General features: G+C 52.1%; 1 protein-coding gene and 1 long non-coding RNA gene across 6 annotated transcripts in view; one reads left to right on the forward strand and one right to left on the reverse strand.

Annotated features, from left to right (window-relative positions):
- The window catches only part of LOC100622439, a 123,810-nt gene that overhangs the window by 67,938 nt on the left and 29,119 nt on the right, over nucleotides 1–26,753 (reverse strand). Inside the window, exons 3-4 of one of the 2 annotated variants that reach the window (XR_002335657.1) lie at nucleotides 22,764–22,871; nucleotides 15,986–16,220 (exon numbers count right to left, since the gene is read on the reverse strand). This is a non-coding gene — a long non-coding RNA (uncharacterized LOC100622439). Of the gene's footprint in view, nucleotides 1–15,985; nucleotides 16,221–22,763; nucleotides 23,248–26,753 lie in introns of those variants that run through there. The other variant, XR_002335658.1, reaches the window with a different exon arrangement.
- Nucleotides 6,585–26,753, forward strand: part of TMPRSS4 (transmembrane protease, serine 4) — a 36,674-nt gene continuing 16,505 nt past the window's right edge. The window contains exons 1-3 of one of the 4 annotated variants that reach the window (XM_021062909.1): nucleotides 6,585–7,154; nucleotides 20,544–20,577; nucleotides 24,920–25,033. In XM_021062909.1, the coding sequence (XP_020918568.1) occupies nucleotides 7,152–7,154; nucleotides 20,544–20,577; nucleotides 24,920–25,033 (151 nt within the window). In that variant the 5' untranslated portion in view covers nucleotides 6,585–7,151. The remainder of the gene's footprint in view (nucleotides 7,155–20,543; nucleotides 20,578–24,919; nucleotides 25,034–26,753) is intronic. The other 3 variants (XM_005653708.3, XM_013977479.2, XM_021062910.1) reach the window with 3 other exon arrangements.

Here is a 26,753-nt window from a genome sequence, read left to right on the forward strand (position 1 = left end):
AGACAGGCACACTCTTCGTGTAGCTGAGACGGTAGAAGCTACACAGAATAAAAGCCAGGGAGTTTCCGTCAGGGCACAGTGGTTAACGGAACCGACTAGGAACCATGAGGTTGCAGGTTCGATCCCTGCCCTTGCTCAGTGGGTTGACAATCCGCCGTTGCCGTGAGCTGTGGTGTAGGTCGCAGACGCAGCTCGGATCCCGTGCTGCTGTGGCTCTGGCGTAGGCTGGCAGCTACAGCTCCGATTAGACCCCTAGCCTGGGAACCTCTCATATGCTGCGGGAGTGGCCCAAGAAATAGCAAAAAAAAAAAAAGAGAGAGAGAAAAAGAAAGAAAAAGAATAAAAGCCAGACCCAAATAGGATTAGACAGGTGAATTTGCAACAAAACATCTAATCCGGGTCAAGGATCAAAACCCTTGTTATAACCCTTGTTAAACAGGGCAGGAGCAGCCAGGATTTAGCTGCTCTGTGTGTATAACCACTCAGGAGGGGAAAGGACACAGCAAGCCTAAAGGAAACAGGAAGGAGCACAAGGAAGAATAAGGCACAACCCCTGCGGTGGGCCCTGTATCACAGCAACAGAGTACCACAAACGAGGCAGCAAAAACAACAGAAACTACTGTCTCACAGTTCTAGAGACCACAAGTCTGAGATCAGGGTGTTGCTGGGGGGCCATGCCTCCTCTAAAGCCTCTAGGGAAGCATCCTTCCTTGCCTCTTCCAGCTTCTGGTGGTCCCAGGTGATCCCTGGCCTGGGGCAGCACCCTGTGAATCTCTTGCCTCTGTCTTCACCTGGCCGTCTTCCCTGTGTCTGCACATCATCCTCCCTCTGCGTGGGCTTGTCTGTGTGTCTCTTCTCACTGCTCATACTGTGCTAAGCATCCATTCTACTCCAGCATGACCCAACCTTAACTCATTACCTCTACGACTGACCCTCTTTCCAAAAACGATCTCACTCTGAGGATCTGGGTGGAATGAATTCTTGAAGGGTTACTGACTTGGGTCCTTGGACACTTTCATCAATAGAAATTCAGAAGAGGCCACATGACACATTCAGGCAAGGTTTAGCAGGATTTGTGCTGCAGCAGGAGGGAGCAAAAACAAGTAACAGGTGCCCTTGCTCCCTCCCTGAGGGATGGTAAGCTGGTCCCTTAAATGGGGGAGGGGAGGGAGGAACCAGCCCGGTAGATCAGGCAGAGGGGTGGCTTAGGTGGTTTTCCCCACCCCCTTGGTAGCAATGCATGCAGGGGTGGTGTGCAGTGCCCTGCTCTTATCCCTGGAACCTCAGCAAAGGCAGTTGGGCTTTGGCCTTTTTGTATCTTATTGTTCATACATTGACCAGCTGCATATATGTGCTGTTATTTTCAGTTCCTTGTGGTTTCTTTGTATTCTACTGTTGGAGGAGACATTTATCCAGGTGCAAGCACTCAGGTAAAGGGCCCCAGGTCCCAGTCTGTCTCAGGGGCACACCATTCCACCCAGTACAGGCATCTCCAATCCAGCAGGTGGATATACTACCAAATGCCAATAAAAATTAGGAGTTCCTGTTGTGGCGCAGTGGAAAGGAATCCGACTAGGAACCGTGAGGTTGTGGGTTCGATCCCTGGCCTCGTTCGGTGGGTTAAGGATCCGGCATTGCCGTGAGCTGTGGTGTAGGTGACAGACGCAGCTCGGATCTGGCATTCCTGTGGCTGTGATATAGGCCAGCAGCTGTAGCTCCAATTCGACCCCTAGCCTGGGAACCTCCATATGCAGAGTGTGCAACCAAAAAAAAGCAAAAAAAGAAAAAAAAAACAATTTAGAATAAAAGACCATGTGAAGGGGCTTGGGCTGAGACATTGTAGCAGCTGTGTCCCTTAGCAGCTGGGACAAGCTGCTCAACTTCTCTGAGCCTCAGTTCTCTGGTCAATGGCACAGGGTTGTTCTGAAGGTCACATGAGAAAAGATGCTTTGTTGCCATAAAGCCCTGTGCACAGACATGTGCAATGTTTTTTCACCAATCCCTGTACCTTCTCCCTCAACAATGCCTGAGAGGACACTGATACTCACTGCCTTTTTTCTGGATCCACTGCCTCTGGCATAACAGCACCCCCGCCACCCCCAGGCCCGTTAGCCTGCCTCACTGGCTTCCTGAATGAACTGGGCTGTCCTGATCTCATCAGCAAGCATTTGCCAAGGTACCTCCACAGAAAGTCGAAGTGGGCTCACTTTATGATTCAGGACTTGAGGAGGCCTCCTTTAATAGCTGGGCCAGAGTGAATTGTTGTGTTGTCTTAAGCCCCTGACCAGCTCGCCCTCTCCTCTGGTCCAGGCTCCTCCTTGCACCCAGCAATGAGCTTTTGCGCCTCTTTGGAGATCTGTTTGCAATTCCATCACTGGAGAGGTGCAAAAGCAGAGTACGGGGAAAGGAGAAACGTGGGCACTGGACCTTCCCGGCAAGGTAGGGAGATGCAGGATGAGCCAAGCACATGACAAAGCAAAGTCAGACTGCACCTGCAGCATGGTGCAGCCCTTCCCAGAGCGGTGCGTGGACGACATCAGGGTCTCCGAAATTCTCACAGATCCCACCTCTGCAGGGAACGGGTCCCTTACACTGAGAGGGCCCTGCACGGCGGACAGAGCCCTCACACAAGCCTTCTCCCCGCCCATCCTCACAAGCAGTTATTTTAACCCCACAGGTAAGTGAGGCCAAGCAGTAAGGGTCCTGCCCTCACCCCCACAACTGGCAAAAGATGGGGCTGGAAGAAAAAACCAGCATCATGTATGAAGCAGTAAATAAAACCAATGGCGTGTGGAGACAACAGGCACACAGTGATCAAAACATACATTCTGGGGGTTCCTGTCGTGGCTCAGTGGTTAACAAATCCGACTAGGCACCATGAGGTTGCAGGTTCGATCCCTGGCCTCGCTCAGTGGGTTAAGGATCCGGCGTTGCTGTGAGCTGTGGTGCAGGTGGCTGACTTGGCTCAGATCCTGCATTGCTGTGGCTGTGGCTGTGGTATAGGCCAGCAGCTGTAGCTCCAAGTCAACCCCTAGCCCGGGAATTTCCATATGGCACAGATTCGGCCCTAAAAAGCAAAAAAAAATTACACTGGCAAAGTGGAAACTGCCTCCTGGGACCCAGGCAGTCCGGCTCAGAACTTGAGCGAGAAAGCTCCCAGACTGTTGCCAGCACGTGCCCACGGGCAGCACCCGACTCCACTCTATTTCCTAGAAGAAGCTGAAACAAAGGTGTCTGTCACTGAAACTGATCTCACATGACTTGGGCTCAGAGGACCCCTCTTCCTTCTGCTAGCTGGAAGGAATCTCGAGGATGCCTGGATGTCAAGCTCCAGTCTCTGAACTCAGCTCTGACCAGAAATAACAGCCTCCCCACTCCCGAGTGTGGGGAGAGACCTAGAACAGAATTTCTCAGACTCGAAGGTGCATCTGAATCACCCAGGGACCTTATAATACAGATTCTGACTAGGTTGATCGATCTAGAGGGCCTGTTACCTTCAGAAGCTCCTGCTTTCGCTGGGGGTTGCAGCATGTGGGCAGGCTGAACGCTCCAGGGCAGGAGTTTTTTATTTTCCCCAACCATGTGTCTAACACCACAGGAGTGCCTGTCATGGCACAGAAAACATTTAGGATGGATGGGTGGATGGACAGATGGACGGACGGATGGACAGATGGGTGGATGGATGGATGGAGGCTGATGTTAAGATCAAATGTACAATCAGAAAGAACTGGCAACTGACATACTGTGCTATATATAAATTACATATCTAGGTAAAAACGTCCTTGGGGGAGAAGGAAGGAAGGAAGGAGGGAAGGAAGGAAAGAATGGAGGAAGAAAAGAAGGGAGGGAGGGAAGGAAGAGAAGGATGAAGGGGAGAGAGGGAGGGGAGAGGGATGGAGGAAGGAAGGAAAGGAGGGAGGGGGAGAAAAGAGAGGACAGTGGAATATGAAGAACTCTCCAAAACCCCAAAGAGTTTTCTTTTTACCTCTACTGGAACATCTTTTTAACTCCGTATGTGTCATATCCCCTCCAGTAGACTATGAGGGGCGTGTGCAGGGCTGTCTTTTATCTCCTAATCCCCAGTGCCTGGCTCTAGCAGGAGCTCCATAAATACACATTTTGTGAAATGAATAGGGATAAGAGCGCCATTCACAAAATCGCAATCGCTTTTAGGTGCCAGACACAGATATCTCATTTAATCCTCGTCACAGCCTTATGAGGTCAGTCCTATTATCCCCGCTTTACAGACGAGGAATGTGAAGTTTAGGAGGATTACATAAAATGCCCACAGTCATACAGTCAGTGGTTGGGATTAGGACTCCAGGCTACTGGAACCCACGCTCTTGACCAAGGGAGAGCCAGGTTTTGTGAGACCTGAAGCTAGTACTTTTTTTTTTTTTTTTTTTTTTTAAGGACCATACTCATGGCATATGGAGGTTCCTAGGTCAGGGGTCAAATCAGAGCTACAGCCACAGCCACAGCCACAGCCACACGGGATCTGAGCCATGTCTGTGACCTACACCACAGCTCACGGCAACGCTGGATGCTTAACCCACTGAGGAGGCCAGGGATCGAACCCATGTCCTCATGGATGCTAGGTGGGTTCTTAACCCTCTGAGCCACGATTGGAACTCCTAAAGCTAATATGTTTTGAAGGACTCTCTCTAAGAAAAAACATACCCCCAAAACCTGTGGCAAAATTTATGAAACAGTATGACCAGGTGAACACATCATTGGGCCCCTTCCCAGCCTTGGGCTCAGCAGCTCAGGCTGCATCAGCTTTGGGGCAAAACTGCCTCTGATCTTGACCCATAGGCTGGACACAAGAGCGAAAGGAAGGAGGGAGAGGAGAAAATGTTGGAGAAGGAGAGGAAGAGACAAAAGGGGAGCCAAAGGAAAGAGAGGAGGGAGAAAAAAGAGGGAAATCTAAAGAGATGGTTGGGGAGTTCCCAGGTGCACAGCAGGTAAAGGATCTGGCACTGTCACTGCCGTGGCTCGGGTCTGATCCCTGGCCCAGGAACTTCTGCATGCCATGGGAACGGCCAAAAATAAATAAAAAAAGAGATGGTTGGAGAAGAGAAAGAGTGGTCAGAGGCAGGACAGGAAGGGGCTGAGGGGGAGCCAAGGCTGCCTCTGGATGAACGGGGCGGAGGGAGGTCACCAGCCAGCTGTTCCCACCTGCACCTGGGAGGGGGGCCTCTGCTCTCTCCAGGCATCTCTGCCTCCACCTGCACACTGTGCAGCCTCCTCCCCCGATAACACCACCAGCCCTGCCTCGTCCTGCCCACATGTCCCCTTCCCAGGCCTCTGCTCAGGCTCGCAGACCCACCCGGGAGCTGGGCCCAGAGCTGGAGCCAGGAAGGCTGAGTAATCATGCCCCCAGCAAGCCGCACCCAGGAGTCTTCTTGCCCAGGCAGCTACCTCTTTCCTGGTTCATCACCTGAGCACCTGGCGAGGAGACGCAAACCCAGGGCCCGATGCTTAGCCTGGCACAGAGAGGCAGCAGGGCCAGGGAAAACCTGGCCCAGGATGGCCTGCGGCCTCCCACTGCCCAACTGCCAAGTCCTCCGGAAACGGAGCCTGCCTGCCTGGATCTTCACAGCCTGCCCCCCCGCCCCCAGTCACCTGGCAGAGAGCACAAGCACTTGACTTTGCCCCCAACTTGTGGTTCTAAAGGCCACCACCCTAGAGTGAGGAAGGGCTGCAGCCACGTTGACACAAGAGGCCCTCCAGACCTGCTCAGCTCTCTGCTGCCCAGAGCCAAGTCCAAGGCCCCACGTCTTGGAGCAGCCAAGATTAGGCCAAGAGGCAGGTAAACCCAGCCAACGTAGCTCCTTCCGCTCAGAGGCCACTGTCTTCCAGGCACCCTACCTCCCCAGGCCATTTCCCGGGGCTTTCTGACCCTTGTGATACATTCAGGCCGGAACTGGGCTCAAGCCCCACCTCTGCCAAATACCCACTTGATTTGGGGGCCAGTCACTTCCTCTCCACGAGCCACGATTTCTTCTACTCTCAAATGGAAACAAAATATTCCTCAGGAGTTGCAGTGAGGATTAAAGAAGGAGCTCATCCATGGAAGGATCAAAACACATGTCAAACTGCGCTGATCTCTAGGGAGGGTCAAGGCTGAGAAATGGAAGATCTGGATTTGTTCAGATATGGATACTAATTTCCAGGATGATCTCGGGTACTTGGACTTTAGTTTCCTGACCCACAGAGGGGATGGGAGAAGACAGTTGCCCAAATCCCTTCCAGCCCTGTGGGTCCGTGGTTCCAAGGTATCACCTTGCACACCCGCCGGCCAGCCCTGAGGATGAGGCAGGATGGGAAGCACAAGGGACCCTGCGAGGACGCAAGACCTATGTCCCAGCCACAGCACCAAGGGTAACATTCAAAATATTAACACTGGTGAGGCAGGGCACGGAACGCTCAGAAAGGATGCTCCTGGACCCTGAGCGGGAGAGATTTACTCCGAGGTCCAGAGAAAGGAGAAGAAACCCTTTCTCCGTGGACTCTCCAATCCTGTTGCTCCACTCAGGGCCCCAATCCAAGTCCACTGAGCAGTACATTCTCTCATCCCACTCTCCAAACTCCTCCACCTCCCACAACCGCAAACAAAAAGCCCACACAGTGAGTAAGAAGTCACTTAACTGGAAGCGAGATTGAAAGGGAGAGATGGGGGGAGGTGCCTTCTGACATCACCCACAGCCAACACCCGGTTGGGTGGAAGTCATTCAGGCGGGAAGGATTTTGCGACATCTAGGTGTGCCACCTGCTCTGAGGCCAAAGGGCCTGTGAATGACTCCAGGTGTTGTTCCAGCCCCTGAGATGGGTGTCAGGTTACAAGACGCATAATCATTCCAGTTTGGCAACTTCACCTGTGGGGCTGTTTTAATCGACCTGCCCCACAGTCCCCAAACCACTCCTGGAAGACAGATAGCAGTGGGACACGGCCAGCTCCCCAGGGGGAGAGAGATGCTGGACGCAAGGGACCGAGGCCCACCCTCCACTTAAGCCTCCTCCGACCAGTACAAGCTGGGCATCGCTGACCTGCACGCCAGCCAGGGCCCCATTCTGGGGCCCTGCTCCTGACTTGGGCTGCTGACCTCAGCTCCAGGCTATAGAAAATTCAGGAAGATCACAGAGCTGGCATGGTGAGTGTGGGACCCTCTGCTCCGAAGAGGTGGGAAAGGGAGGGTCTCCCCATAGAGGAACCTTCAGGCAGCCTGAGAGGACATCAGCTGAGAATTTTGCAACACCATCCAGGTTAAAAAGGAGGTCACATCTGACTCGTGCCCATACTCCAGACCCTTATAGATGTCGGTAGCCACCTGCCCTCCTTGCCAACAGCCCTAGCACCAGCACCGCGGTTGCTGAGAGGCAGGGGCCAGGGCTACACTGCCTGTTCTCCCCACCTAAATCCTGCTACTGTCTTGCCCAGTGTTTCCTGGTCTGTTGGCTGGAGACTGGCACCATTTTTCCAAGGGCAAGAGGCTATTTTGACACAAGGTGGCCCTCTGCTACCTCTCTTAGGAAACTGACTCCTTTTCTTTAAAAAAAAAAAAAAAGAGAGAGAGAGAAAGAAAAGGAGTTCCTGTTGTGGCTCAGTAGGTTAAGAACCAGACATAGTGTCCATGAGGACACAGGTGTGGTCCCTGGCCTCACTCAGTGGGCTAAGGATCCGGCATTGCCGTGAGCTGTGATATAGGTTGCAGACCCAACTCGGATCCCGAGTTGCTGGGGCTGTGGTGTAGACAGGCTGTCGCTGTAGCTCTCTTTCTACCCCTAGCCTGGGAACTTCCGTATGCTGAGGGTACAGCCCTAAAAAGAAAAAAAAAAAAAAAAAGGAAAAAAATTAAACCATGGCAAGCTGCCTCAGGGGGTCATGGAAAGCACGTCTCTCCTTTGGGCTCTGCCTCCCTTCCGCCTCTGATACCCAGAGCTTCTCCACTGTCTTGGGACAAAGAGAAGCAACCCCATCTCTCAGAGAGGACAGCTGAGGACAGGGAGGGGAGAAGAAGAGAGCTGGGCCTGAGGCGGAACCCAGGGAATCTTCCTTCCCCAATTGCTGGCCAAGATGCTGCAGGTGCCCAAGAATCAACATGAAAACAAAAGAGGAGGGAAGGAAGGGGAGGTGGGGTGGAGGGGACATTCTCTTCAGCAGGGAGATGGGTGACTGCTGGGGCCCCTCTGGGGATGGTCTCCTGATTCCCACGTACTTTCTGTGACACTTGCCTGAACAGTCTAGCAAACCTCTAGCTCCAGGGCTGGGGTCAGAGAGGGGAAGGGGCTGGCCTGCTTTCCTCTGCAATTCAGCCAGGACAGAGTAGCATCAGCCTCCCAGGTCCCATCCCAGTGCCCTGGAAGCACAAAGAAGCTCCATCCCGCCAGGGCCCTCAGGAAAGAAGAGGGAGCAGTGCCAGCCTGCCTGGCTGTCAGTGGCTTCTTGATGGCACTTAGAACAACACAGCAGCAGGTAATTTCTAGGGCCAATCACTAGAACAGTCTCTGTACAATCAAAAGGTCACATGGCCAATTCCCTTGTTAGCTTATTAGTCTTGAGACTTTACTCTTTCTGAGACTCACTGTCTCCCTCTATAAAATAGAAACACCCACCCCACCCCCTTTGCACACACACATAGGGTTGGTGGGAAGATCGAATGGGGGAGTGATATCCGTGAATAGCCTCTATAAACCAGGGAACCCTGGAGTTCCCACTGTGGCTCAGTGGTAACAAACAAGACTAGTATCCATGAGGATGCAGGTTTGATCCCTGGGTTTGCTCAGTAGGTTAAGGATCTGGCATTGTCATGAGCTGCGGTGCAGATGCGGCTCGGATATGACATTGCTGTGGCTACAGCTCTGATTTGTCCCCTAGCCTGGGAACTTCCATATGCCAAAAATGTGGCCTTAAAAAAACCAAAAAAAAAAAAAAAAAAAAAAAAAAGTACTAATCCAGGGAGCCCAGTACAGCTCTGTCAGGATTTGTGACTAAAGGAGAATCTGCTCCAGGGAGGCAGGGGCGGGAGGCGGCCAGCACTGACCCTCCACTGGCCAGGGAAGGAGCCGGGCACTGCTGAATGTGTGAGCGAGGGCAGGTAGGCACGCTGGGGAGGAGGAGCCGGGCAGCAACACGGACACAGTCTAGGCTGGGACCCAAGGAACTTCTGGCCCTGGAGCTAACATTTAAGCCACCCGTGCCTGACAACCCTGTTATTTCTAAAGAGGCCCAGACAACTACAGCTCCCAGCCCCGGGAGAGATGGGACAGCCCTCCCCTCCCCTTCCCCTCCTTGTCCCCTCCCACACCTGCGGGCCACTCTCTGGACAAAGAGTCCAGCACCGTGGCTCTTTCTTAATAATGGTTCTCCTTTGACTCTATCCCACGGGTGTGCCTGGGAGGGCTCCGGGCAGTGTCTGAGCCCAGTCTCCCCTCCAGGGAAATGTGTCCTTTGATATCTGATACCTAGAGCTGAGCCCTGGAGGGAAGCTGGGGACCCTGGGACTGGCCAGCCTTGCCTTAACTCCTCACTGCCCAGGAGGCCCAGCACCACCAGAGTAGAGTGTTCAATGCCTGAGGTCTACCCAACCCTTAGGCTGTCCTGGAGGAAGCAGGTCCTCCCCGCCCTCGCCTCCTTGACCTGCCAGCTGGTGCAGACCAAAGGGCCCCCGGGCTTGGCCAGGGCTCAGGAATATGGCAGGTCAGCAGGCCAGCCTGCTGGCCGCGGGGGTCCAGAGGCATGGGCAGGGTCCACCTCTGACAGAGGCCAAGTCCAGGAGTCCACTCAGCCCTGGTGGCACCTTCCTGGGTTCACAGAGAAAAGAGATGAGCAGTCGAAAGACCCAAGAGTACAAGACAGGCAAAGAAGGGCTAGGCCCCCTCCTGTGCTCTGGGCCCCCTCAGAACTCACTGTGACCCCCAGACTAGCTCCATTCTTCCAATCACCATTCAATCTGCCCCTCCTACTGGAAGGGGGCACAAGAGGGTACAATGCCTAGGTTCTGTCCTGGAGGAGCTCAACATCCAGAGGCAGGACATCTTCTTAAGCAAAGAAGCCTAAGGGGTTGTGAAGAATCCAACACCAGAGCCAAGAGAAGGCAGTAAATTCCCTGTGGGGTGGCTGGGGAGTTATACCAGCAGAGAAAGTACTTGCGCTAGACCTTGAAGGATGAGCAGCCTTCCTCAGGCAGAGAAGGTGGGAAGGGCTTCCCAGGCAGAGGAAAGTGCGTGTGAACAGCAAGAAATAGTGAGAGTGGGGAATGAGGGAAGGGGGCTGTGGCTGGAGCAACGGGCACAGAGGGCACAGCTGAGGCCTGAGCCACATGGGGCTGTCATACAGGCTCTACATGGAGCCTGGGTTCAAGGTCCTCACCCTGCTAGGGAGCTCAGGGGGGCCAGGCCTGGTACAGCTCGCCATACCCCTGAGGCAGAGCTGTAGGGATCCAGCTCCTTTTATTCATTCACCCCAAGAAACGGGCAGCACGCCTCCTCTGTGTCCACACTAGATGTGCCAGGGTGAGAAAGCAGATGGGGGGCCTGTGCACGTGGAGCTCAGAGACTAGAGGAAGTGGAGGGCGGGAGGGGTAGATGGTTATCAAACACACAAACCCATGTTTCAGTAACAACTGAGTTACGGGGCTGTGATGAAACACGGAGGGCACTGTGAGAGCCGGACCAGGGTGTAGCCTTGGTGGAGGTCAGCGGAGGCTGAGGACTGCACAGGAGCTGGGATGCAGGGAGAAGGGCCAGGCCAGGTGGAGGAACCGTATGTGAGAAGGCAGATGTGCATCCCCCAGGCCCTCTTCCAGGGCTCTTCCCCTGCCCTTGGGGTAGAGGTCTGTGCCTCCTGCTTTGGAGAAGTGGCTTAGGAGCCAGGCCCCGTCCATGCCCTCAAGTGCTTCCTCAACCTCTCCACCTTCCCTCCCCACAGCCAGGAACCCAGAGGTTGTCTGTAACAAACGCCCTTCTCCCCCCAGCCTGTCCCCTTGACAAAGAATCTCAAGAGCTGAAAGTGGGGACGTGAGGAGAGAGGCTAGTCCAGGGCAGAGGGGGAACACAGCAGAAAGAGATCAAAAATGGCTCAGGGACTCTGCACAGACTTTCCAAAGCCCTGGAACCAACCCAGGATGGCCAGAGACAAATGGTCTCAGGTCTGAAACTCCCTCAGCGGGCCTCTCAGATTTGCAGGCAGCTCTCCTCCCATCAGGCTGTTTTCTTGCTCAGATGAAAACATTTGCCTCTATGAAACACCTCAAATGCCCAAGCCATGATTTCTCAAGACAATGATTCCCTAAAACCGAAAATGCGTTCATCTGCCACATTCCCTTATAAATCTGTTGCTACCAGACTGTGAGCTTCTTAAGGAAGGTCTGAGTCGCTATTTTTTTAGCCTCAAACCTACAGCACAGGGCCTGGCAGAGAGCAGGCACTTGATGCATGTTTGTGAATGAAGGACAAATAAATTGACCAAAGACTGAAACCCCTAGAATGAGTGCCTCTGATTTATCTCACCGAAAACAAGATTAGCCAAGTCCGATTGGAAAAGATGCCAGATGCTGCCGGAAGTGTTACCCAGCAGGATTCATCCCAGATGGGGCCGGGGTGAGGGAGGGGCCCGCCTGAGTCCAACCAGAAACCCCCACGATGGGGAGGAGAGAGAATCTGAGCAAAGCCAATGTGGCAATCCCCCTGCAATTGTGCTCAGCTCCACCTCGAAGCCTGCAGCCCTAACTGTTGCAATTGCAGCAGAGAAATTTGTCAACAAGCCTCAAAACCGCAAGACGTCGCCCCTTCCTCTCCCGCCCAGAGCAGCTGCCAACTTCCTGGCATAATCCACAAGCAACCGGAAACTCTCACAGGGCCACGGGTGAAAGAACACTGGAGGAAGAGGCTGAGAGACTCAGATGGCACCTGTCCAGGGGCGGCAGCAGTGTCTTCTGTCACAAAATGTTGTGCACATCCATCTGGCCGGGCTCTGCCTGCTGGCGTGCCTGAGCCCACAAATGCTTTCAGCATTTCCTGCAGTCTCAGTTTCTTCCTTGAGAATGTGCATTCATTCATTCGGCGCGTTTTCCTGAGCATACACCACATGCTCCGCGCTGGCAAGACATAGCAGATCAGAGAACACCCCAAGCTGAGGTTTTGGGTATACTCCATGGATGGAAGAGAGGCAGGGGAAACTACTTCCCCCACCCCGGGCAGAGCAGATGTGACAGAAAGGGAGTGACGAAGCTGAGGTCACCTTGCCCACCTTCATCCTTTTCCCACCCACCCTGCCACTGGGGACTTGACGCATGATCACACCTCTGACCCACAGAGAAGAGGGTCCTGCCAGGCAGTCGGGAGGACCTACCTGGTGAGCAGGAACCACTGGCACCCTAAAAAGAATAATACCAGCAGTCACCTCTCATCTCTACCCAAACACAGAAAGGGCAGCATTTTGTGGCTTGCAAAGCACATTCACAGCCAGAATCTCCCTGAGTCTTAGCTCCTGCTTGCCTCCCACCCCCTGAGCAACCTCTGGGGGCTCCGCCAAATGCCCCAGGAGGCCGCAGAGCCCTGAGCTGGCCTTGCTTTTGTCTACTGTGGAAATTTCCTTCACTGCCCAGCTTCTACTCAAAGACCTTCTGCTGCTTCAAACAACTTCCCCTTTGCCAAGAGAAAGCCATCTTTCTGGAACCTCCCCGTTCATCTTCAGCATCCTCTTTGCCTCTACCTTGAGGTGGCCTTACACATTTTAAAGGACCATGTCTGTGCCACCCTGAGTCTTGATGTCTCTGGCCTGCATCCTCCACCCTTTGTTCATAGAGAGATCATACAGGTCACATGACACCATTTCAGGTGCCCTCAATGCCCTGCTCACTCTCCGCCAGGGCACCCTAGTCCTCCAATTCTGCTGAAGTCAGAACCCTTGCCCTAATGAAACCACTAAAATAGCTACCCTTTGCTGAGCTCCTATTACACACATGTCAGGCCTCTACTAGGCTCTTCCTCATTAATAATTAATGATTTTTCAGTATCTATTATGTCAAGCACTTGCTAGGTTCTACATAAATATTGTTATTAATTATTAATAAAAAATAAGACAATATATATTCCTATGGGCACATAAGCCTTTGCCTCCTTGTTCATTGCTGAAACTTCAGCCCCGGAACAATGCCTTACTAAATGGATAAAGCAGTATCATTACTGCTGTTGTTGTTATTAATATTTATTGCATTCGTACTATATACTAGGCAATGTGCTATATGCTATGCATATTTGGGTCTTAAGAGGAAAACTTTTTTTTTCTTTTTTTGGCCACCCGGAGGCATGAGGAGTTCCCAGGCCAGGGATCAGATCTGAGCCCTAGCTGCAACCTAAGCGGCCACTTCGGCAATGTGGGATCCTTAACCCACTGTGCCAGGCCGGGAATTGAATTTATGACCCAGCACTCCCAAGATGCTGCCAATCCCATTGCACCGCATCGGGAACTCCAAAGGAAGACTTATTGACTCACCCTCTCTGTCTTTCTCCCATACACACACACACACAAACACGCACAACTGAAACTCCCAGGGGTTAAATAACTTGCCTGAAGTCTGTGCTCCATCCGCTATAAAACACAACCTCCCCTAGCAAATGGCAGCCCAGCAAGAAGAAACTTCACCGAGCGCTCCCACAGTTATGTGAGTGGGCGGGAAAGGGGGAAAGGCGCTTCAGGTTATGCAACTGCAAAGTAACAGGGGCAGAGCAGTCAGCGCAGCAGCACCAAAGCACTATTTATAGGATCACGCTTTCAGGGTTCACCGGCAGAGATCCGGGAATCACTACAGACTTTGGCCAGGAGATGGCAGCTCTTCGTTGCAGCAGCCAAACCGGCCCACCGGAGGCTGGTTCTCTGGCAGCATCTAGAACAAGGGAGAAGGCTCAGTCCTGCCCTGTGCAGAGCCGACACGCAGACCCTCCTCCAGTGCTGTGGGGAGTCCTGCTCACAAGCCTCCAGGGCATTGGAGCCAAGGGAAAAAGACTCCTCTGTAAGTCAAAGCACTGAGCCCCGTGCATCTTCTCAGTTCATCCTCACCGACAACCCTGTGAAACTGATCACATTCTCCCGTTTCACAGGTGAGGAAACTGAGACTCAGGCAAACGAACTTGCCCAGGACCAGGCTCAGTCCAGAGCTGACTCAGAGCTCAGGAGGTTACAGAATCAGGGACAGCTCCCCCCTCCCCACGACTAAAGTGATTGCGCCCCCCTCAGACTGCAAACACCAACCACAGAGAACCATGAGCAAGTCTATGATGATGATGAGAGGACCAGATGGGCTTAAAAGGTGCATCATAACTAGCAGGTGACAACCCTCTCAGTCTGATCACACCTGAGTTCCAAAGGAGGCAACCGGGCCCAGGAGATGTTAAATGATTCACCTAAGGTGAACAGTAGCTCAAAAAATAGCGCAGCAGGTAAACAGGAGGGGCAGTCTTTATCACACCAAAGTCCACCTTCCCTCCCTGCCATTTCTCTCCCTGTTAAGGTTTAAAAGGACAATTCAGAACAGGCAAAAGATAATGTGGTTTTTCAAAGGCAATATAAACTTTATAGGGTTCTTTTATAAACCTCAGCCAGCATCCGGCTGTTCTATAGTTCAGGTCAATTGCAAGATTTAGGGAGTCCTGCCAAGCTTTAAGATCCATTAGCCCTTCCCAAAGGCAAAGCCCTAAGGGTCCCTGCCAGTCCAAGTGGCCTGACTCCGGAGGGCTCTCATGTATAGCTTCGTCTCCCGATCCCCAGCCCTCACTTCATGTCCCCTCTGGCATCACAGCCAGGATCTTCTCAGGAAACTCATAGCTTCATCTCCCGATCCCCCAACCCTCACTTCATGTCCCCTCTCCAAACCTTACCTGTCATAGCTGAGGCACCCCAGAGGCAGGGTACCCTTTCCGGCTTGGCAAAGGCATCAAAGTGCAGGTGGCGAAGACACAGCTGCTTGCCGTTAGGCTGGGGGTGGGATGCAGGTTCAGGGGTCAGAGAACAGGGCACCTGAGCGAGCCAATGGTCAAGGCCACTCTGTGAGCTGACTCTGCACAGCTTCTGGGTCCCCTGGCTCACTCAAAGAACTTTCCCTTCCCCTTCCCCTGGGATCCCCCCACCCCAGCACTGTGTCATCAGCCTTAGCAACTTAGCTGCCACCTGCCAGAGCCACAGAGGACCTGTATATTCCATCGCCTGGCAACAGCAGCATCCCTGCTGTAGGTGTTCCCCGAGAGACCAAGGGAAGCTGGGGCTTTAGACCCCATGGGAGCTTAAAGCTGCCACAAATCAGATCAGTGCCAGAAAGCCCGTTCCTCTAGGCCCCTGCTTTTCTCCCTTCTTCTACACCCCAAATCACCCCAGTTCTGCCCCTACCGCCTTCTTTCCAAAACAAGGAAATGCAGAGTCGGCTTTATGGAAAGGAGGAGAGAAATAATGCCCAGGGGCAATCTGCTTGGCAAGGAAAGCAGACAGAGGAACTGGCCAGGCTTTTTGTTCCTTTGGCCTCTGTGAACTGTTGTCTCTCTTTGCCTCATCATTAGCCTGGTGGTGCCTGTTTCGGTGTGTTGTGAGTAACACTCTTATCTGCTTCACCATCTCTGAGTTCCCAATTACCCAAAGGAACCTCGAGGTTCAGAGAGGTTGAGGAGCAGGCCTAAGGCCGCCCAGCAAATCCAAAGAAGGGCAAGACGAGAACTCATACTCCTCCCTGGCTGGGTCTCTGTGGCTTCTCTACAGTACACTTAATCCTCACCCCAAAACAGGAGCTGCCTTGTGTTTGGGTTCATCATCTCTGAGAGCGTCGTCTGTGATTTGGAGCTGAGCTAAACCTAACCAGGAGTTTCTCCAGGATCAAAAACAACAGGGGCTAATTGGGAAATAAAGGAAGGAGAGAAGCAGGTGAGAAAGGTGCCACGCCAATGGAGGAGAGGAAAGGAGAGAACTAATATCAATAAAGCCCCTACTAGGCACCAGGCCCTGCAATAGGCCCTTTCCTCAATACAATCTGGGAGGAAGTTCTCCTTACCCCAGTTCATGGATGAGCTAGCAGAGTCAGGAACCAGGGGAGGTGGGTGTGCTTTCAGCCTGAGACATGCTGGGCATCATCTCTGCCGTTGATTGCTTGCTAATTATATGCAACCAGACTTCCTTGCAAGGGAGTAAAGAATCAGAAGGACCCAGCACCAGCTGATGACTCCCGGAGAGGTTCCTGAAATGGTGGGGAAATTAAAATAATGGTCCACCGAGTCCAAAACTTGTCCCCAAGGGCTGGATTTGTTACTTGCTCTGAGGCCATAGCGACCACTGCATCTACAGGAGTCTTGGTTTTTCTCTTCTGTGAAACGGGGATCATTTCTCAGAGTTGTTGTGAGGGTATTTAATCCTCACAGCATTTATGAAAGAGATACAACAATACCCAACTGCAGAATTAATTGTCTGGGTCTTGGATTAATGTCTTTCTGCCTCCAGTGACCAACTGAGAAGCAGAGAAGGAAGATTCTCTGAGCAAATCAGGTGATGGGCGGGTGTTTTTCAGTCCTCTAATTTCCACCCACCCCTGTCTCCTCCAGCTCGGGCCCTTCTGGGTATTCCTGTCCTCCTACTGCACTCCAGACAGCAGGGGCCTCCTTCCCATAGGATCCTGGGGTCAGACACTGGTTGGGCTGGACCCGTGAGTCAGGGCTCTGCAGCAGCCTGGATCAGCAGAGCAGCCAGGCCTGACCCAGCCAATGCCCCCAAACGAAAGGGGAAGGACCGTGCCTTGGCGTGGGCTGGGCAGGGCCTGGGGCTGTGGCAGTTGCAATTGCAGCATTTGAACAGGGGATAAACAGAGACGCCTCCAGCAAAGCAGAAGGAAGCACAGCTGGTCTTTGGTGGACTCTCAGCCCCTTCCCTCTATCAATTCCAGGGCAAGACACTTCCTGTCTGGCCGGTTTTCTCATCAGAAAACAGTGACGTTGCCTGTGATGGTCTCCAGAGCCCTTGGCATCCTGTGATCATGCAGGGACTCACTATAGTGTGGGGGGCGGGCTGGATCCCGAGGACTTACCTGGTTCCCACATCTCTCAGCCCCCCTTGCCTCCTTTCTCCAGCTCAGGATTGATTCTGGACTGAAAGGCAAGGCAGCTGCCCTGAGTCTTCATCGCCATCCTTCTCAGGAAAGTCATTGACATGGATGTTCCTTAGCTGCCACTCAACTAAAACGCACCCACCTCCCTGCCCATTATCCCCGATACCCCTGACCTTCAGAAGTTCCCCTTCCTAGCAGTTTAGCAACCCATCACCTCTGATCTCTTCGTGCTGGAGATGTTTGCCAGAGAGGCTTCAAGAAAAGCCACAGAGTGAGCCACTAGATGGAAGAACTTGGGCAGCATAAGAGTCAGCAGAACCGGCCAGCCTGCCTTTTTATCTTCTTTTTGACCCTCAGGTACACGGCCCTGGGTAAATCATAATCTTTGATGCATGGCACTGTTCACTGTTGGTCCATGCAGGGCTCCCTGCAACTCACCACCTAGTTCCATGGTTTCAGCAATGAAATAAGCCTCCAGGAGTTCCCACTGTGGCCAAGTGGGTTAAGGATCCAGGGTTGTCACTGCAGCGGCTCAGTGCTGCTGATGTGCAATGGGTTCAATCCCTGGCCTGGGAACTTTCACATGCCATGGGGTGCAGCCAAAAAACAACCAACCAACCAAAACAATGTAATAAGCCTCCAGAGAGCCACCACCCAAAACAAAAGCTAGGATTTAACAATAACCTACATCTAACCGGGGGAGCCCCCTGCTGGGGGAGGTTGGCAAGTCTTTTTTGTTTACTAGTTTAACAAATCTTGATTGTACATTTTGATAGACCAGAGACAGTGCTAGAATCATCCTGAATCCCATGCTCATCATTTCCTTATTCTTTATGAAAAAGATTCTGTGCCATATGAAAACTTTTGGGACTTAATTTTTCCTTTAATTTGAAATTGCTTAGGCTATTCATATTACTTTGTGGCACCATAGATCATGTGTTTTGAGTGTAGCATAACATTCCGTTATGTGTCTATACCACAGTCAGTCAGCCTGAGACTGAGCCTGTGATATTTTCCTCAATGCTTTCATTCAATAAATTTTGATTAAATACCTGCTATTATAGGAGATACCAGGAATGCAGTAATGACCAAGATAATCACAGCCTCTATAATTTTAGCTTTCAGGGTTTTTTTCCTCTTTCTCTTTTGTTTTGAAAAGCTATGGATTTTTCTCCCTATAATTAACCACTATGCAGTTGATAGCGATTGAAAAACGTATTAGCCAAGGAGTTCCCATCCCGGCTCAGCGGTAACGAACATGACTAGTATCCATGAGGACTGGGGTTCAATCCCTGGCCTTGCTCAGTGGGTTAAGGATCCAGCGTTGCTGTGAGCTGTAGTGTAGGTCACAGACACTGCTCAGATCCTCTGTTGCTGTGGCTGTGGTGTAGGCGGGCAGCTGTAGCTCTGATTAGACCCCTAGCCTGGGAATTTCCATATGCCATGGGTGAGGCCCTAAAAAGACCGGGAAAAAAAAAAAAAAAAAAAGGAAGAAAGAAACAAGGGTACTAAGGTCACTTTAGTTCAGAGATGAGGAATTCAAGAAAATAGACCAAAGCCTCTTTTGTTTCCTCTCTCGGCTTCTAGCACAATTCCACAGGCATCAAAGACATACAGTCAATATTTGTTGAAATAGTAAACCAAAGAAACTTGCCCTGTCTCCTTTAACCAATGCAGGCATGTGTGTGCAGGCAGACTCCATGAAAAGGAATGATTTGATGGGGGAAGGGCCACCGATTGGATGTCCCTGATACCCCTCCAACCTGCCCCTCCTGCAGCCTTCGGCATCCCAGCAGATACCCTCTCACCTGCTCACTAAAAACCCAAGAGCATCCAGTTTGTTGGCAAAGCCTATTGCCTTTATCATCCACACACAGGTGGAATCTTTGCACCAGCCGTCATTTCTCCCTCCCTGCTGTAGCCACGCTGAGCTCCATTCTGTTTCTCCAACGCCATTCTGACTCCTGCCTGCCTGGCTGCTTCCTGTCACTCAAGTCTCAGGCCAGAGGCCCTCCCTAACCTGACCCCTTCCTAGACCTCCCACTCTATGAATCCAGCCAGGCGCTGTCTCCTGTTATCCTGTTACTCTCTGTCTAGCCCCATCACTCTCTGGGTTTATCTGTTGACGTCCGTCTTCCTCTATTCTCCCCCGCAACCCCCACCTCCCCCACCCCAGGGATACAAGCTTCTTGAGGCCATGGTGTCACCTAACTTCTTTGACTCTTCTCCCAGCCTGCTATTTCTCATTTGTCTTTGAATCCACAACTCCTAGAACAGTTCCTGGTACAAGGCAGACGCTCCACAAGTATTTGCTTAATACTTAGACCTAGGGGATGCTACCCACTCTGCTTATTAGACAAGTTATCAATTCTTTTCACTTTTGAATTCGAGTTCGGCAAAAGGACTGTGTAAACTGCTATGTGCTGACTGTGTATAGATGACTGTGGGTAAGATTCTCACCCAAATCTGTAGCTACCGCAATGGGAACCTGCAAGTAGTTCCGGGCCCTGGGAATGGTGGAGGAGAGACGGCCAGGGAGGAACTACAGTGCAGAGCCAGGTTCAGTTTAGTTTATCAGTCCTTTACTGAGCCTCTGCTAGGTACGAGGTGGATGCAAAGCACTGAGGACACAAAGGCAATAAGAAATAGAGGAGTTCCCGTCATGGCACAGCAGAAACAATCCGAGTAGGAACCGTGAGGTTGCGGGTTCGATCCCTGGCCTCGCTCAGTGGATTAAGGATACAACGTTGCCGAGAGCTGTGGTGTAGGTCGTAGACACGGCTCGGATCTGGTGTGGCTGTGGCTGTAGTATAGGCCGGCAGCTATAGCTCCAATTAGACCCCTAGCCTGGGAACCTCCACAGGCCGCAGGTGCAACCCTAAAAAGACAAAGGACCAAAAAACAAACAAACAAACAAAAAAAAACACCTAAAAAGAGAAGAAGAAATAGAGACCACTGAGCACTTAGTGTCATCGGGCCTTTTAATGGAGATAAATAGAGAGAGCTCATTGTGGTTTAAATTTATACTGGCCTGATGAATGATGAAATCAGGTATCTTCTGGCATTTATTGGCCATGGAAGCACCCCTTTTGCGAAGTGTCCATTCAAATTTTTACAGAACTACAACACCACCTTTAAAAGTTGACAAATGATTGCCAAAAACACCCCATGGATCAGAATCATCTTAAGAAACTCAGCGATACCCACAACAGCCCAGCTGCCAGTCATTCTTACAATTGCTAACTAGTTACTGCAGCTAGTAACCCTGTTGTGCCGGGTCGTTGAGATGCATAACTGAATTTTCTATTTTGAACCAATTATTTAGACATCATAGAGTCCCATCCCACCCCCAGCTTAGACTCAGCAGGGAGAGGGAAAGCCAGATAAGAGCCCCGCCCTGAGCTCCTAGCCCCAGCCTGAGAGGCTCCCTCACTCCACTCACTGTTTTTCTTTCAATTACAGGATCCCGCCAGTGATCAACCCCTGAACAGCCTTGGTAAGCTCAGGTCCGGCTTTCCTCTGTTTACCTCAGCCCAGTCTGAGTTTCAATCAGTTACTCACTCCTGGGGGTGAGGAGTAGGTACTAAACTCCTCACCCCCACCTCCAAGTGCTAAATGCTATGGGTGCTAGAAGAGCATAGGTCCTACTGTGCAGCACAGGAAACTATATTCAGTACCCTGTCATAGACCATAACGGAAAAGACTATGAAAAAGAATATATATATATACACATATGTGTGTGTGTATAAAACTGAATCACTTAGCTATATACCAGAAACTAATACAACATTGTAAATCACTATGTTTCAATTAAAAATAATAATAAAAATAAGTAGGAAGTTCCCTTGTGGCACAGTGGGTTAAGGACCTGGCATTCCCCCAGCTGTGGCACAGGTCACAACTGTGGCACAGTTTTGATCCCTGGCCTGGGAACTTCCACATGCCATGCGTGCAGCCAAAAAAAAAAAAAAAAAATCGTAAGTGGGGGAAAAAGTAGGAACCTTAAAAAGTACCTTAAAAATGCTATGAGATACATTCATCCATCATTCAACACATATTTATTGAGCAGTGTGTGTAAGCTCCGGGATTCGCTCTAGAAGTGGAAGGCAGGGTCTCTGGGGAAACAGGACCATCAAACCTAAAACCCCAACAGCAGTGATTCTCTAATCCATTTATCGAGTTATCCACTCTGTCATTCACTCAACAATACTGTGAGGGCCTGCCATGGGCCAGGCCCTGGGCTGGACATGGGGCTGCAGCAGTAAGTACAACAGTCCAAGCCCCTGCCCTCGAGGAGTTTCCCGCACTGACCAGGCTGCCAAGGAACGAGCTGGACAAAGGCGTTTTCACTGGTAGCATAGAAAATGGTAGTGTTTGCCCGATTTACACAAGAAACATAAGTTAATAAAGTATTCCCAAATGCAGGGTGTCTTCCCTTCAAGCATTTTCTTAAGCCATTGATAACCAACACCTGATAGCCCGGCTCCGCAAAACAGTGAGCAAAGAACAGGTTGCTCACTGACAGGTTGATAAGGAAACCACCGACCTCACTTACGTTGACAGCTTATTCATTTCAGGGTCACAAGTTAATTAGGATCACAAACAATATAATGTCCAGCAGGTAAAACGATGCCTAGTTTATACTTTGGAATTGAATATGTCACTCTTCCGTGGTGTCCCCAAAGAATACCAGACATACAAGTGCTCTACCCCTGAGTAAACCTGGGACCTGCCAAACAGGAAAACAACTAAGGCCTCTCCGGAGGGAGGGGTCAGTGCCACGTGATCAGGAAAAACAGGGGGGTCAGGCACGCTTTGACAAAGCCCCCCCCCACCCCCACCCCCCGGGAGAACTGCCACAAAGCAGAAGGAAGTGAGGAGGGTCTCAGTGGTGGAGGGAAGAGCAAGAGCAAAGATTCCCAGGTTAAGAATGATCATGGGTTGAGCAAGGCCTGGGGAGTGAACCTGCCCGCGTGCAACTGAGGCTGGCGGGCACCAGCGATGGCAAGTCCATTTGGCTAGGAGAGGGAGGCCCCATCACACTGGCTTTGAAAGCCTAGGAAAGAGTGTGGTCCAGATACGGACCATGGGGCGCCCTTGAGGATTCAGGAGCGAGAACGTGATGGGATGAAAGCAGTGTGTTGGGAAGCTTTGTCCAGCAGGACAGGCTGGAGGAAGGACCAGGGGCGGGCAGGGAGCCCACGCAGAGCTCAGCGGGCTGTTAACTTTCCGTGGGAAACAACAAACCAGGAAAACCTTTCCCTTCATGGTGAACGCTCTCCCTGAGAACCTCTGGGGCGCAGAGACATTGGGTCCCGGACGGGGGAACTTCATCCAGGGACTCCCGATAAGTCATTCGCTTCTGAGAAAACAAGCCAACCTTGTACACTGCCCCCAAAGCAGGTGCTCGGTGAACAGATCGAGCATGAACGAATGAACAGAATGTCTCCCTGTCCACAGCCACAGCAAAGAGGACAGCTCTGAACACTCACGGCTGACACTTTAAAAACAGCAGACACCAACATTATTAACTTACGCTGTCGCCAAGTCCTGATAAGAGCAGGCAACCCAAGCCCACATCCCCAGGGCCTGAGCTCCGTGTGGGAAGTTTCGGCTCTCCCTTTTGAGGAAATAGACTGTCCCGAGCTTCCCATCAACAGACCCAATGAGATCAGCACTTACCGCGCACCAGGCTCCAGCAAGGTCTCATTCTCTGCTTTTGAAGTGCTGAGAAAAGATGTAGAGACGGACACACAACCAGCCTTCACTCCCGGCAGAATAAAATGAGGCCTGTAAGAAAGATAGAAGGGGTGTGCTGAAGAGAACAAGCAAAGAATAATTCATTTATTCTTTCAACCCATGTTTATTGAGAGCCTACTGCAGTACGGACCAGGCACTGTTCTAGGCACCAGGGACTCAGCAGTGAGCTTAAGACAGATAAAATATCCCCACATTCATGGAGACTTCATCTCAGGTAGGGATGGGAAAGGATAGGTGATATGCAAGATTTGTAAAATATGGAGTACATTAGAGGTGACCTATGCTCTGCAAGAAATGAAAGAGGGAAGGGGGATAGAAAATGCTGGAAGACGGAGTTCCCATTGCAGCTCAGCAGTAACGAACCCAACTAGTATCCATGAGGATGTGGGTTGGATCCCTGGCCTCACTCAGTGGGTTAAGGATCTGGCATTGCCGTGAGCCGCTGTGTAGGTCACAGACCCAACTCGGATCTGGCATTGCTATGGCTCTAGCGGAGGCGGGCAGCTGCAGCTCCAGTTCAGCTCCTAGCCTGGGAACCTCCATATGCCTCAGGTGTGGCCCTAAAAAGCAAAAAAAAAAGAAAGAGAGAGGAAAAAGAAAATGTTGGAAAACTGCATTTTAAGTAGGGTGGTGAAGGAAGGCCTCAGTAAGGAAGTGCCATTTGAAGAACAATGTGATGCAGGTCAGGGAGCAAGCCGGGGTGCAGGTGAGGGGAAGGGAGCTGGCCTACTGGTCTCCAGGGATATTCAGGGTCATTATAATTCCTGCCTTGGTTCTCCATGGAGAAGTCCCCGTGGCACCTTGCCAGATTATTGCCTGCAAGGAGAGGGGACCCCAAAGCACTGACCTCTGATACTTTAGGAGAATTTAACTTTCCAAAGCCTTGCTGTGTTCCATCTCCTTGGATAGCCACATGAAACAGACAGCAGAGCTATTATTACCTCGGGTTTAGACATAGGCCCCTCTCAGTCTCCCTGGCCCCAGGCCCTTTCATTCCAGTCCCTTGCCACCCTGATGAGGGCGTCCTCGTCCTCAATAGTAATGTGATTGTGTCTATCTGCTGCTCAAAAGCTTCCCATGGCTCACTGGCTGTAGGATAAAATCCAAACCCCTGAGGAGTTCCTGCTGTGGTGCAGTGGTTGAGGAGCGAGCATTGTCTCTGTGTCAGGCGCTGGTGATTGCTGAGGCGCAGGGTGGATCCCCAGCCCAGCACAGTGGGTTAAGGATCTGGTTGCAGCTTGGATCCGCTCCCTGGCCCAGGAGCTTCCATATGCTTCGGATGCAGCCAGAAAACAAAAACAAACAAATCCAAACCTTTAGCATGGTGGTCCAGACTCTACAAACTGCCAGCCCTGCCCCCACGACATGCTTCACCCACCTTCCGTCGCAGACACACCAGCAACTCACAGCTCCCCACGCCCAGGCTTCACCCAGTTGGGCCAGCTCCTCCCTCTCCCGTCGCCACCTACAGAGGTACATTTAAGTGCCTTCATGGTGTCTGGTTGTACTGGCAACTGTGTCCTTGTTTGCCTCTTCCCTCAAAGTGTAATCGCCTCCGAAGACAGGACTGGCTGATGCTGAACTCACTTGGAGATGGAGGCTGTCAGGACACCTTTGTTCACTAAGGTTTATTAAGCTTCTACCAAGCACAGCCTGTGCTGGCAGCCCCTGCCCTCCTGAAGCTTATAGTTTAATCAAAATACAAGTCAAGAAAGAGGATAAAAGACAGTAAAAGGGAAAGGGTCCGTGCCTCTTTCAGAGCAGACGCAGGTCAGACTGGACAGGGCGAAACATCCTAGAACAGGCTGTCAAGACAGGGGAAGGCGCCATGGGCTCGAGGGACACCAGTGAGAGATGGACAAGCCTGGGCAAGTGAAAGGCAGTGGCAGGGCCTGGGGATGCACATGCCAAGAAAGCTAAGCCTAGACTGCAGGAATAACCCCCCAGCACCAACCAAAACTGCTCCCAAAGTTTCCTCAAGGCTCAGCACCACAGGCCAGAGTCAGGGGAGGCTGTGGGCCTTGGCAGGGGTGGTGTCCGAGTACTGACTGTAAACTCTTGCCCCCCCCACGTCACAGATGTCGCCCCCCAGCGCAAACCCCGCACCCCCCTGCAGACCTTCAAAAAGGTGGGGATCCCCATCATCGCGGCACTGCTGGGCCTGGCAGCCATCGTCGTCGTGGCTATTCTCAGTAAGTAGCAGCCCCACTCCCCACCCCCCACGGCACGTGGCAGCTCCCACCCACCCCTCCCCCTCTGCCGCCTCAGAGCACCTCCCCACCACTCCCACCCCAGCAGAGTCAAGGGCAGGTGATCTGCATCCCGCTCTGTATCCACCCCTGCTCTGAAGGGGGACTTCCTCTGAGAGAGAACAGGAGGAGAACTCAGCCCCACCCATCGCAGGCGGCTTCTGTCCCAGGTGATTTCTGGGGAGAGCAGTTTGCACTGTGTCCAAACCCACACAGGCAATTTGCAAGCAGCCGCTCCTGCTGCCTCCTCCTCCCAAGTCTGCAGGCTGAGAGCTGAGAGGATGCTGGCAGCCCTGCAGGCTGGAGAAGCAGGGGCATGGCTGCCCCCAGGGCAGGGTCAGAGATGAGGCAGGAGGAAGACGGCCAGGCAGACAGCGCCCCTCCCCGCCTTTAGCTCTGTCTTCCCCAGGGCCTGAGACTCTGTGTGATCCTGGGCCAGCCCCTCTGAGACAAAGAAGAGTAAAGTGAGGAGTTCCCATTGTGGCGCTTCGGAAACAAGTCCGACTAGGAACCATGTGGTTGCTGGTTCGATCCCTGGCCTGGCGCAGTGGGTTAAGGATCCGGCGTTGCTGTGGCTGTGGTGTAGGCCAGCAGCTGCAGCTCCAATTAGACCCTTAGCCTGGGAACCTCCATATCCAGGTGCGGACCTAAAAACTAAAAAACAAACAAAAAAAAAGTGAGTGAGCCCTGACTCCCACAATCCCTCTCTTTCAGTCCCCACATCCTGAGACTGAGTCCTCACCTTCACCTCCAGAGTCACTGCAGGCAACTGACCACAGCTTTCACCCAGGGAGTAGGGCAAAGGGGACCAGACTAGGAATCGGGATACCTGGGACGGGGATCCCAGCACTGCCCCTTGCTGCTGTGTGACCTTAATTAAGTCCCTCAACCTCTCTTAACCTCCATCTTCTCACTTGTAAAACATTCTGCCTCCCTCAGAGGGATATTAGAGAACCAATGAGGTAAGATGTGCAAAGTTCCTGGATAAAGATCAAGTTGTGCAAAAGTGGAGGTGGTGACACAGCATGTAGGGATGTTTGCACACCAGGCCAGGACGGCCTTCCAGGAGCCCTCGGCACCCTCCGCCTCAGCCAAGATGCTCAAAGCTCACCTGGTCCAACCCTCACTCTCCACTTGAGTGCTGAGGCAGAGAAAGGAGGCGTGGCAGTCGGGCGCGTCCATTTCCACCTGCTGGTGATGGAGATGCGGATCCAGAACCCAAACACCACCCAGATCCCTGAGCGCCCCACTGGGGTGTGAGATGCAGATAACCCCAAATCATTCCTCTTGACCTTGGCTGGCCCACAGGGGTGATGGGTGTACAGCGGTGTCAGCAGATTTGTCATCCTAAGCCCGTTTTGCTCAGACTAAAATTCAGATGAGCTTGCCTTTTTGAAGCACGTGTCTTGCCATAGTGGCGAGAGAAAATGGGACCAAGTTCAGGGTGAGCCAGGACAGGTACCAGCACATAATTTAGAGCTGGGCTCTCCCTGGCCTAGAAGGCGCCACGTGGCTTCCAGCCTGGGGCCTCTAGTTTCTGCAACCAGAAGAGGGAACGTGAACTTCCATCCTGGCCTGGCCTCCCTCAACCATCTGACTTCTGCAAGCTCAACCACAAGTGACCTTGTGTCTTGGCTTCACCCCAGGACGCAGAAGTGACCCT

Source organism: Sus scrofa, chromosome 9 (genome assembly GCF_000003025.6).
Source record: "Sus scrofa isolate TJ Tabasco breed Duroc chromosome 9, Sscrofa11.1, whole genome shotgun sequence".
NCBI lineage: Eukaryota > Metazoa > Chordata > Mammalia > Artiodactyla > Suidae > Sus > Sus scrofa.